At 46.3% G+C, this 12,298-nt stretch overlaps 1 protein-coding gene across 1 annotated transcript in view; it reads right to left on the reverse strand.

Annotated features, from left to right (window-relative positions):
• Positions 1-12,298, reverse strand: part of FBXW8 (F-box and WD repeat domain containing 8) — a 114,573-nt gene that overhangs the window by 57,211 nt on the left and 45,064 nt on the right. Inside the window, exon 5 of the mRNA XM_077766033.1 lies at positions 10,170-10,327. Within this exon, the coding sequence (XP_077622159.1) occupies positions 10,170-10,327 (158 nt within the window). The remainder of the gene's footprint in view (positions 1-10,169; positions 10,328-12,298) is intronic.

A 12,298-nucleotide genomic window follows, 5' to 3' on the forward strand; every position in this document is an offset into this window, starting at 1 on the left:
TCTTTGTAATTTTTACTTTTAATTCTGTAGTTGTCCAAAAATATACTTTGTGGGAGAATATATTTTGTAGGATTTCAATCGTCTTAAAGTTACTGAAACTAATTTTATGGCCCAGAACATAGTCTGTCTTGGTCTACTTGAAAAGAATGCGTATTTTGTAGTTGTTGCATATAAAGTTCTATAAACGCCAATCAGGTAAAATTGTCTGACAGTGTTGTTCAATCTTCTATGACCTTACCAATTACTGATTACCTGCATCAATTACTGAAATAAAAGTGCCTGAAATTTCCACTATAATTATGAATTTGTCTATTCCTCTTTTACTTGTCAGCTTTTGTGTATTATGAAGCTGTGTTATTAGATGCATATTTAGAATTATTATATCTACTTGATGAGCTGACCCCTTTATCATTATGAAATGTTTCTTTCTTCCCTGATAACATTCCCTGTTCTAAAATCTACTTTGTTTGGGGAACCTAGGTGGCTCAGTCAGTTAAGCATCTGACTTTGGCTCAGATCATGATCTCACGGTTCGTGAGCTCGAGCCCTGCATGGAGTTCTGTGCTGATGGCTTGGAGCCTGGAGCCTGCTTAGGATTCTGTGTCTTCCTCTCTCTCTACCCCTTGCCCGATCACACACACACACACACACACACACACACACACACACACACACTCTCTCTCTCTCTCTCTCTCTCTCTCTCTCAAAAAGAAACATTAAAAAATAAAATAAAATCTACTTGGTTTGAAATTAATTTAGCCACTCCAGCTTTCTTTTGATTTATGCTTGTGTGGTATAACTGCCCATCCTTTTAACCTACTTGTATCTTCATACCTAAAATAGCTTCCTTGGTGCTACGGACTGAATGTTTATCTCCCCCCAAATTCACAAGTGGAAGCTTATACCCCTAAGGTGATGCTATTTGGAGATGGGGCTATTGGGAAGGAGTTAGGATTAGATGAAGTCTTGAGAGGTGGCCCTCGGGATAGGATCGGTGGCCTTATAAGAAGAGAGAGGTCTTTCCATGATGGTTGGTGGGAATGCAAACTATTTCTAACCCCGTGTGAGCTTCAAAAATTGTTCTGCCTTCTCCTTTCTGGCAGTTATTTCCCTGGTCTCAGGTATTTCTTCTCCCACACGGGCAAATCAGTCCTCAAAGACAGAGGGGTCCCTTTAGATCTGCAGCTCCCTCCTTCCTGATACTCTGGCCCACCAAGAAAGAAATCCTTTCTATCTTGGCCTCCTTGACCTCTTGGTGTCTCCTCAACTCAGTGAGGTCCAGGCTCCGTTCAGGTTCCCTTTCCCTGTACGGGGCTGTCTCCAGTTGGGAAGCTGGTATAATTGTAGGACTCATCTTGTTTGAAAAACACGTAGTCCAAGACTCTGATCCTTTGGAGAAGAAGATCAATGTCTGAAAACCATTTAACATATTCTGCCTGGTTCTCCAGTTGTTTACGGCAGAAGGATAAACCTACTCCCTGTTAGTTCATCTTAATCAGAAGCAAAAATTTTTTTACTCATTTTGAAAAAATCTGACACTTACAGAAAACTTGCAAGAACTTCTATATACTCATTATTCAGATCTCATTTCCAACTGTCCCAGTAATGTCCTTTAGAGCAAGAGGACCCGGGATAACACATGGCACTCAGTTGTCTTGTCTCCTTTGACCTGGAATACTTTTTTTTAAAATACTTTCATGAGATTGACAGCTTTATAGAAGTCAGATCAGTCTTTCTGTGGAATGTCCTTCAATTTGAGTTTTCTAGTATTTTCAAATGATTCGACCGAGTTATGCCTTTTTGACTGGAATATTGCAGAAGCAATTCTGTGTTTGTCTCTATTAAGTAGCACAGGATGCCAATTTGTCCCATTACTGGTGTTGAATTTGACCACTATTAATTTGGCATCTATCAGGCCTGACTACAAAGTTACTTTTTTTCCTCACTCTGTAATTAATTAGTGTTTGGCAGGGAAGTTCTTTCAGATGTAAAATCCTATCCCTTATCTTCTCATCTGCTAGTTTTAGCATCAACTGATTTTTTTTTGGTCTCAATTGTTACCATCTTAACTGCCAATTGGTGATTTTCTAGTTCCATCATCCTTTCTGTATTCATTAGGTGACTTTCTACTTTAAGTGGGTAACTCAAGGATTTCTATTTTGTCCAATAGGTTATAATCTGTTACTATCATCATTTTGATACTCAGATTGTCCCAGATGTGGCCAGTGAGAACACCTTCAGGGTAGCTTCTGTGTTCTTTTGACACATCACCCTTATTCCCTAAGCACTTCCATATTTCCTGGTACAGGAGGATGTTCCAGGTTTATTTCATTCTTTCCTCGCCCAGCCCTGGAGTCAACCTCTTTGCCAAGCAGCCCCAATTCCTTTTAATGGAGACTCATACTTTTAAGATCTGAGAGCTATGTGTGCTCACTGCTGCTAGACAATTGCTGCTCTTATTACACCTTCTCGGCGAACAAAGCCAGGACACACATGCACGTATCTGCACACGAACACAGATACATCTCTTCTTACTTCTCCATCTATACTGACCACCATGAATTCCACACGGACGCCGCCTACTCCACCTCAGCACCACAGGGTTCACCTGCATCTCTGTCTCCAATGCCTGTAACTCCCTTCTCCAATAGTGAGAAAACTGGCCTCCATGACCCTGCATACACTTCCCTACTCCATCTCCCTGCACGCTGCCAACCTCCCACACCCGCCGCGCCACTGTCCCCCTCACACCCCTCCTCTGCCTGTCCACGGCCCCACTGGGCTCCCTTCCTACTCCACTGCAGCTTGCCTAATGGCTTTTTGACTGGAATGGCAGACAAGCAGGCACATCTTGCTTTTAAAACCAAAATACATTCCACGAATATGTTTACTTCTGCTTTAACAGAGCCCCCGGGTTTCGTGCAGAATAAACGCTACAATCCAAATTACAATTATTGAAAGGGAAATTAAATCCTCACACTTAAAATCTGATTTATCAGCCTCCAAAACAACAAATTCATGCTTGGATTTCATTAGGTCCATTTAAGAACTTTGGCGATTTATTTCTGTAGTCTCAACGGTCTCCTCGAAAAATACCCTGCGCTATTTTTTTGTCCCTTTCTATTTTTAACCTCAACTTTAATAAGACAGGACAAATACTTTGAATTTAATGCATACACTGTAGGTTATTAAAAATCAGGTTTCAGGGGTGCCTGGGTGGTTCCATCATTTGAGCATCCGTCTCTTCATTTCGGCTCAGGTGATGTACTGACAGCACAGAGCCTGCTTGGGATTCTCTCTCTCGTTCTCTCTCTCTCTCTCTGTCCCTCCCCTGCGTGTGCTCTCTCTCGCACTCAAAATGAATAAAACATTAAAAAAAATCAGTTTTCAGGAAAACCACCCCAGTAAATCAGGAGATTACCACCAAATCTCCTACCATAAATTTAATGTGCCACTTTCTGCATGAGAAAAATTGTTTCAAGTTTTTTTCACTAGTAACTTCAAAAATGTGTGGTTATCCTAGAAAGCAATCATCTGCTCGTCTGTGCCTGGGTGGCTCAGTCAGTTAAGCGTCCAATTTCGCTTAACTGATCTCTTGTTTTGTAGGTTCAAGCCCCACATCGGGCTCTGTGCTGACAGCTCAGAGCCTGGAGCCTGCTTCGGATTCTGTGTCTCCCTCTCTGCCCCTCCCCCACTCGTTCTTGTTTCCTTCTCTCTCTCAAAAATAAACAAACAAACAAACAAAAAAAGAGTTGGATGCCTTACCAACTGAGCCACCCAGGTGTCTCCCCTCGATTTTTTTATTCAAAAACTTCCCACATCACATAAGCTTGTCTATGAAACACAACATGGCACTCCAGCCCATGCCACATGGCAGTCCACCTTCAAGTTTCATCTCCCCAGAAATACTCCCTCAATGCTGAAAGAACCCTCTCAGTTCCCAACTCTGCAGCCCAGGGTTTAATTCCGCTCTGAAGAACTTGACCATGTGAGTGTTCCTACTGTTCACTGTTCATGTCTGTCCAGGTATCCTAGCTTTTCAAAGGACTATACCCAGTATTTAGGGGTTTGTCAGAAAGCTGCTGCATTTTGTTTGATCAAATACCTTAGGAGGACTCCTAGACAAGGGTAGACAAAGGTTTCAAACCAGAACTAGTCACTGAAACTGAAGAGAAAAATGAGCAGCAAAGATAGGGCTTGGCAAAAACAATTCCCCACAATCCACAGCCGGCTGTCGACAGCCGCCTCCCAAGTGATGCCCCAGCACGTTAATGTGCCACTTTTAAAACTTCCATCTTGATGGGGGGGAGGGGGGGGCAGGTGATTGTAGGTTACTATATTCAAAGGTTATGTCATTACATCCAAATGTCACCATCAACATACAAACAGGAAACATAAGCCAAGCAAAGAACTCACTTTTTAATTAAACATAAAACTATAAAGTTTACAAAGCACCTAGTCTTCATCATAGCCGCCTACCTAAAGAGACCCACTCCCATCCATCGTTCCTACGCCAGTGAGGGAGCAACGAGTCACCCCGGCCCAGGGCAGGCACAGCCCGGACAATGGAGCATGTGTGCGTTCTGACCATCGCACTGGGAGTGCCGCTCGAGTGGAGAAGCCGCTCCGCCTAGCTGGCCGGTGGCGCAGGGAGACGACTGTGGCTCTGCCATTCCGGCTTCCACATGCCGGCTAACACGCACTGGGCCGGGTCTCTGCTCTCCAGCAAGGGAGGCGGACGAGAGCTTCTTTGCACCTACGAGGGGTGTCCTCTCATTTCTCACCAAACGGTGAGTTTTCAAGACAAACTCTGCAAACAGGGAGTGGGTTGTGAGCACACCGCCTTCCCTAATGCTGTGGCTCGGGGCCAGAGGCGGGCAAGCGTGGAGCAGATGGAGTCCTGGCAAGGTCTCCGCTGTCCCTGCATTCGCAGCATCTGCTCATTACTCAGAACCTTCGCCTGCTTTCTCTAATGCTCCAGGAAAAGCATTTTGATTTGATTCATTTCGGTACGGTAACGTGCAACACAATTAGTGGTAAGATCAAACTGGAGTATGGCCAGTGCTGACAATCGGAAACAAGGCAGAAGAAATATGAGGCCAGTGGGTTGGAATTCAAAAAATCACAACTGTGGATCACCTTGCCAAGTCTCAACACCCCAGGTGGGTGTGCAGTGTTCTTGCAGGGCAAGGAGGCTGAAAAGGAGATAGGGATGACTTCCTTGCTCCCAAAGCGGCTCCATCTCCCCTCTGGATCAGACTCTTTCTGTGGAGAATGCGTGTGTAGACCTCAGTGGGTACAGAGCCTCCCTTTGGCACAGCCAGACAGCCGAAGTTCATTAACTCATTTCGTCATCTTATTCTTCTTTTCTGCAGGGCAGTCGCCAATATTCCACAGCAGACCCCACAAGGGACGTTGCTTTTTCACTGTGTTGTGCCTAAGAAGTGCCCATCCGCTGCTCCTGGGAAGGAGCAGTATCAAAATGTACATCTGATGATTTCAATCCGTCTTTGCCCAGAAGTAGCTACTCATGAATATGTTGGTATAAACATCACAGTGTCAACCTCTTAAACTGAAGTGCGACCAAAGACAATGCCACCTGCGGTCGGGGAGAAACATGAAGGGCTGGGTAGCCCATCAATTGTTAAACCCCAATCAGATTGGTCAAGCCAGCTGAGTGAGAGGGAAGGTTCTCACCAAAGAAATAATCCTAATACCAAATGAACTGTAGACCAACCAAAGATTTCAGCATAAATGATGGAAGCACTATAGATCTGATCTATCCTTAGAGTAGTGTTGATCCCCCTAAGCATGCAGTGAAACTCAGAATACAAACATCATGGTGTAAGAGTAAACGACAGACAGATCAATGGGAACAGAGCATAACATCCAGAAACAGACCTGGGTACTAGGAGAATCTCGCGTCTAAAAACTTATAAAGGCAGCACCTCAAACCAGTTAGGTAGGTAGGGATGGGCTTTCTAGTAAGAGATGCCAGAAAAAAAATTCTCAGGTTCATATTGTATACTGTCCCAGGATGAACTCTACATTGGCCAAGATTCAAGCATGAAAAATAGGCCCTAGCTTATTAGAAAGAGGTACAGTAGCAGGTACAAAGGTGAAAAAAAATTCTTAGGCTAAGAGAAATGTAAACTTAAACTGCCTTTGGGTACCATTTTTTTTTTTTAAGATTTTAGTTTTCAGTTCTCTCTACACCCGACGTGGGGCTGGAACTCACAACCCGAGATCAAAAGTCGCACGCGTGCTCCACCGACTGAGCCAGCCAGGCGCCCTTGGATACTATTTCTAGTCTGTCAAACCGACAAACACCTAGATGTCTGAAACACATCTTGCTGGGAAAACTGTGAAGGAATAGGCATACTTACATACCTTGCTGATGAGAGAGCAAAACTGTATAAACTCCATTTGATTTACCCTCTGATTCATCAGTTTTATAAGAAACTACCCTTCCTGCACGTACAGGAAAGGTCTTACAGGCAGGGTCTTTCACTACAACACTGTAAAGGCAGCAGGTCAGAAACCAGTTCCTCGGGGCGCCTGGGTGGCTTAGTCGGTTAAGCGTCCGACTTTCGCTTAGGTCATGATCTCGTGGTTTGTGGGTTTGAGCCCCGCGTCGGGCTCTGTGCTGACTGCCAGCTCAGAGCCTGGAGTCTGTTTCAGAGTCTGTGACTCCCTCTCTCTCTGACCCTCCCCTGCTCACGCTGTCTCTCTCTCTCTCCTAGAAATAAATAAAAAATAAATTAAATAAAATTTAAAAAAAGAAACCAGTTCCTCAATAAGGGACAGGGTCAAGGAATCAAGGTCCTTATACACATCGAATACTGTGCAGGTATGGAAAAAAAGAAGGGGCTGTTTTTCTATACACAGACATGGACATGCTTTCAAGACGGGTCATTAAGTGAAAAAAGCCAAGGTGTAGAATAATATAGAGTAATATGTGATCTTTCACTTAAGAAAAAAGGGGAAAATGGGGTCCTTGGATGGCTCACTAGGCTAAGCATCTGACTTTAACTCAGGTCATGATCTAGCGGTTTGGGAGTTCAGGTCCCACATTGGGCTCTGTGCTGACAGCTCAGAGNAAGTAATATGTGATCTTTCACTTAAGAAAAAAGGGGAAATGGGGTCCTTGGATGGCTCACTAGGCTAAGCATCTGACTTTAGCTCAGGTCATGATCTAGCGGTTTGGGAGTTCAGGTCCCACATTGGGCTCTGTGCTGACAGCTCAGAGCCTGGAGTCTGCTTCAGATTCTGTGTCTCCGATCTCTCTGCCCCTCCCCCGCTCATTCTGTCTGTCTCTCTCAGAAATAAACATTAAAAAAAATTTTTTTAAAGAAAAAGGGGGGGGAATAAGAATATTCATATTTGGTTATATTTAAAATACTGAAATATCAGAAGGACAAAAGCCTAAAACATATGGTTGCTTTAGAATGGAGTGGACGAAATAGGTAAGAGCAAGACTTCTCAGCGTGTAATCGTTTATAACTGTTGCATCTTATATCCCTAAAAATGTAGTCAAACGCATTAAGTTACAAGATAAAACCCACACACTTATGGATTAAAAAATTAAATTATGGGGCGCCTGGGTGGCTTAGTCAGTTAAGGAGTCTGGCTCTTGATTTTGGCTCAGGTCATGACCCCACAGTTTGGGAGATCAAGCCCCACGTCAGGTGCTGCTGCACTGGGTGTGAAGCTTGCCTGGGATTCTCTCCCTCCCCACCTCTGCCTCTACCCTCCCGCCCCCACACGCACACTCTCAAAAAGTTAGAAATATACACATATACAACTACCATCTTGAAAAATAAACCGTAAATAAGGTGCACTGGAAGACAAGTGACCAGCTGAACAAACACACTCGTATAGGCATGGCAAGGACTCCTTCCTTATCCCTTTCTTTCCAATCAGAAAAGAGAATCCAGAGAAAAAACAGGGACACATAGGAACAAGCCATTTGCAGAAAAACAGGGGAAAAGTAAGACAATGAAATTCAGTGCATTCACATAAAGGCAGACAAAGACAACAGGAAATGCCATTTCCACCTATCAGACCGGCATGAATAAGCCATCGTTCTCATCCATTTTGGTGCGACCATTAACTGGTTGAACCGTTTTGGAGGGCAATTTGGTGATATTTATCAAAACGTAAAGCGTCTGTAGCCTCCAACCCGGTAATGACTAGTAATTTACCCCATATCTGGACTTGCACGCGTCCATCGTGATACTTGAGGATATTGCTTGCAGCGCTGTTTTTAATAACAAAAATAAACAACCCAAGTGTGTGTCATTAAGGGCCCTGATAAATAAATCATAAATACAGCCACTTCCTGCCACAGTCCACAGGATGAAAAATAAAGTCTACCTACACATGCCAATGTGAGAAGATACCAAGATGCGTCATTAGGTTATTAAAAAAAAAAAAAAAAAAAAGGCAAGGTGTGGGACAGCACAGCACACAGGGCCCCTGAGCACAGCACGAGAGCGACAGAGGTGGGGGCGGGACGGAACATTCGAGCTTCTCTTTGGATACGTTTTCTTTTCATTTTATACTTTTGCTCTGTTTGAATTTTAACTGTATCTTTTAAAATCAAGTTTTAAGAATATATTCTGGCCATCATTTGCCGCAGGAGGCAGGCTCTCTACCCTATCTACGTGGCTCCCCGGTGTTTCTGTGCAGCAAGAGGGAAGGGGGGACAAACGTGACGGTCACCAGTGACATGGAACCAGCAACCCGCCGGCCCCATCTCCTCAAACCGTATTTTCGGGCTCACAAGATCGGGGACGTAGGGGTGCAGATCAACCAGGTGCCCCTTTATCCAGGCGTCTGTGTTTACGATTGCATTGGCAGTGCGCTATGACGACCCTGGCGTGGTCTGGGACACACCCTCACACTTCTGGCTGCACCCCTACCAACTCAACCCCCACTGAATCACTCCGTGGGCCTCTCTGGACCCCCGTTTCCCCACCTGAAGAAAAATGTGGGTGCACGCACATGTACATGGGAGGGGGAGGCCAGGATTCTCAAAACATAGGATTCTAATGGTACTACCACCTTTGCATACTTGTATTAAAAAAAGAACTCACTGGTGATTTGGAAAGTAGGAAACACACTCAAGCTGATCTGTTATCCATGCAGGATCTCGATCAACAGAGAGGAAACCTACATACCACAGAAGCGGCTTGGCTGAATTTCTAGAGGCTGAAAAAAATCTACCAATGGTGTCTACTAATGCCAACCTGAAAGAACTGAGTTCATGTTGTGAAAGCAATAAATTGAAAATATGTTCAAGATTTCAGCCCTAGTTTTTAAATGACATATTGATCTAAAACTGCCCATGAGCTCCTTTACTGCCGTTTCGCCCCTCTGAGCCAACCACGGATTCTGAAGATGGGCAACAGAACCATGGAACGAACAGTAACATTCCAAAATATCTTGTGCTTCACCTTCCAGGCAAGTGGGGGAACCAAGCTGAGAGATTCTACCTTCACAAATAACGGAAGGTAGGAACACGGGCTGTCATGGCCATCAGAATCATCATTCCTGTTGGCTACAAAACAGTCAAGTGTTTCATGACTTAGGTAAATACAAATTTACACTCTTCTTACCTAGTTCCGTAAATCCACAGCTGTGCATACACAAAAGAGTTCTATCAATCCCAGAGAGAGCACGGATCACCGTCAATTAGCTTGTACGGTATGCAAGCGCCAGGAAAAGGTAGGCACAGACTTTTATTTTTCTATTTCCATATTTGTCGATAGATTATCTGTCTACCCCCCCCTTCCCTGTTCCCTTTGGACTGAGCAGAGACTGAAGGAAAAGTAGGCCAAGTATATTTAATATTTTATACCAAACAAGCTATTTGCTTAAGATGGCTTGGCCAGCCTCATGTCTGGCACGGAAACCCAGTCTACCAGCTCCAGTAGGAATTAAACACCAGTCTTACTGGGTGCTGTGCTCCAGTGCCTACTAATGCACGGACGGTTAGCGGCCAACTTCTTCACATAAAGGCAAAGAGCGGGCGCCTGTGTGTGAACATGTGTGTGTGCCCACGTGTATGTGTGCAGGGATTACAGGGGGGAGCCGGCCACAGCTGCTTAATTTTTGTAAAGCTTTTTTTTTCCTCCTTAATAGGGAGGAGGGTTGCGGTTACTTACCATCCTCATAAGCCGCTACCGCCAGCGAGCTGTTTATCCTCACAAAGGAGACATATGGCTGCATTCCAGGCTCGTCCTCCTCATACTCCGATTCCAGGAAAGGGGCTGTGTAGCCCCAGGTGCGGGTGTCCCACACCCTTACGTCCCCTGATGTGTATCTGGAAAAGAAGGGCATGCTTGGTTCCAACGGGGCCCGGAGAGCAGGGCCGTGATGGAGGAGGTGGGGAGAGCCTTACAGCGACAGGGCAAGATGACCTGGTCGGTGTGGTTTAGACGATTAGCTCCAACGAGAGAAAACGTCAAGCAGGTGACAGAAGGCTGTCACCATAGTCACGTTCTCACAGCACAATGGCGACAGTGCAACGAGAATGGCACACGCAGCCCTGGAGATGAAGATCTCCACGCCACGCCGCCCAGGGCGCCGCCCCGCCTTCTCCCAGCAGAAATCTGTACAAGTCACAGTGTTCACACACACGCACTGAAGACAGGGACAGAGACACGCGAACGGCTAACAGTCTTACAAGCACGAGCTTTCTAATGCCTCATCCAGGCATCAGATCTGACTGACTACATTCCCTAAAGACTAATTGATTTGCTGAAACAATTCAATCTTGCCTCTCGCAGCCAGACAATGCTGCTTTTCCCTGAAAGGCTCTTGCCCGAACGCATGACACTCCCCAGCTTTGCCCGCTTAGGAAGCAGGGGCACTCGCTGCCTCTGATCACTACTGCCACTCCAACAAATGACTCTCGCCATCAAAGCCAAGGCAGGACAGAAGCTGCTCAGACACCAGGCCCCACAGCCATGAGGACGAGGGAATGGCCAGACCAGGCGGTGTGCGGCCCGCCAGGGAGGGAGTCACACTCAGCTCCTCGCATCTGCTGCGGAGGGTTCGACTCAACACGTATGGTGACTGTGGGGAGGTGACTTAGAAAAGCTCTAGGAGTCTAATGCCGTACCCCCCAAGCACGGAGACAGGCAGGCGGTGTTAAGCAGGTTCAGTCTTCCTGAGGCCCTGGCCATAGGTCCTTCAGAGCTTCTTGGCTCCAACACTGAAAGTATAAACACTCAAACAAGACAATCCCTGAGATTACTTACCTACTGAAATCTATCACATGGTCTATGAAGTAGTAGTTACAGATCGGTTTCTCATGTGAGATTTCTTTATAAATAAAGAACACTTTGAGAGAGGAGGGCTTCGTTTACTGAACGTAGTGGTATTCCCCTCAAACTACTGACGGTAAATACACTTGTCATGTGATTCAAAGGTGGTTCTGTCACGCAAGTTCCCTCCGTTGGGGATTCGGCTCGCCGGAGCCTGGGGAGTGCACGGGTGGTGTGAGGAGCCAGTGGGAGGGATGTGCTTTCTGAAATCGGATCAGGGAGCTCTGCGGGGCCGCTGGTCCTCCAGTAAATAGGAACATCCGCTCTGCGAGTGTCACAAAGCCTGGCAATAAGCAAGCAAGAGCGGATATTGCTACCACCACGGCCCAGGCACGGCCACTGGCTCCCAGGTCGTCCGGGCAGCGTTCCAGATCACCCTTCCTACTGAGGAAACTACACAAGAACACACACCGCTGCACCCCATCTACCAGGCTCCCCGGGACACCCCGACGACAACTCCAGCGTCCCCTGGACAAAGGCACTTGCTTGGCTGTAGCAACACTCAACACAGATAACATGCCTGACTGTCTACACTGCGCATGACTAGATTTTCCAGGTTACATTCCATGTGGGAGGAAGGAGCCATTTCAGAAAAGAAAGGTGAGAAGGGCGGTGATGTGCCCGGAAGTACAGAGAAGGGGCGGGAGACACAGAAAGGGAAAGGGTACGCAGAGGTCAGAGCACGAAGGGACTTCGGGGCGTGTCCACCTGCTGGGAGGTGGGCTTCCTGTTCGGTGATCACCAGTTCGCAGGCCCACACCCACCGGGGACCCCAGGGCAGCATCTCAGCGGCCTGAGCTCCAGCCCCAAGGCCCCGTTACACACACAGTTCGGAGGCAAAACAACAAAACCCAAACTTGAAAAGCTGCTGGACCACACGCAGCAGTGAGCTGGGAGGCACAATCCGATGCCCCCCCCCCAGCCCTAGGAGGAGGAGGGAGAGGGCACACAGGGCACCACAAAGA

This window comes from Crocuta crocuta, unplaced genomic scaffold, assembly GCF_008692635.1.
Source record: "Crocuta crocuta isolate KB4526 unplaced genomic scaffold, BGI_CrCroc_1.0 scaffold339, whole genome shotgun sequence".
In the NCBI taxonomy this organism is placed as follows: Eukaryota; Metazoa; Chordata; class Mammalia; order Carnivora; family Hyaenidae; genus Crocuta; species Crocuta crocuta.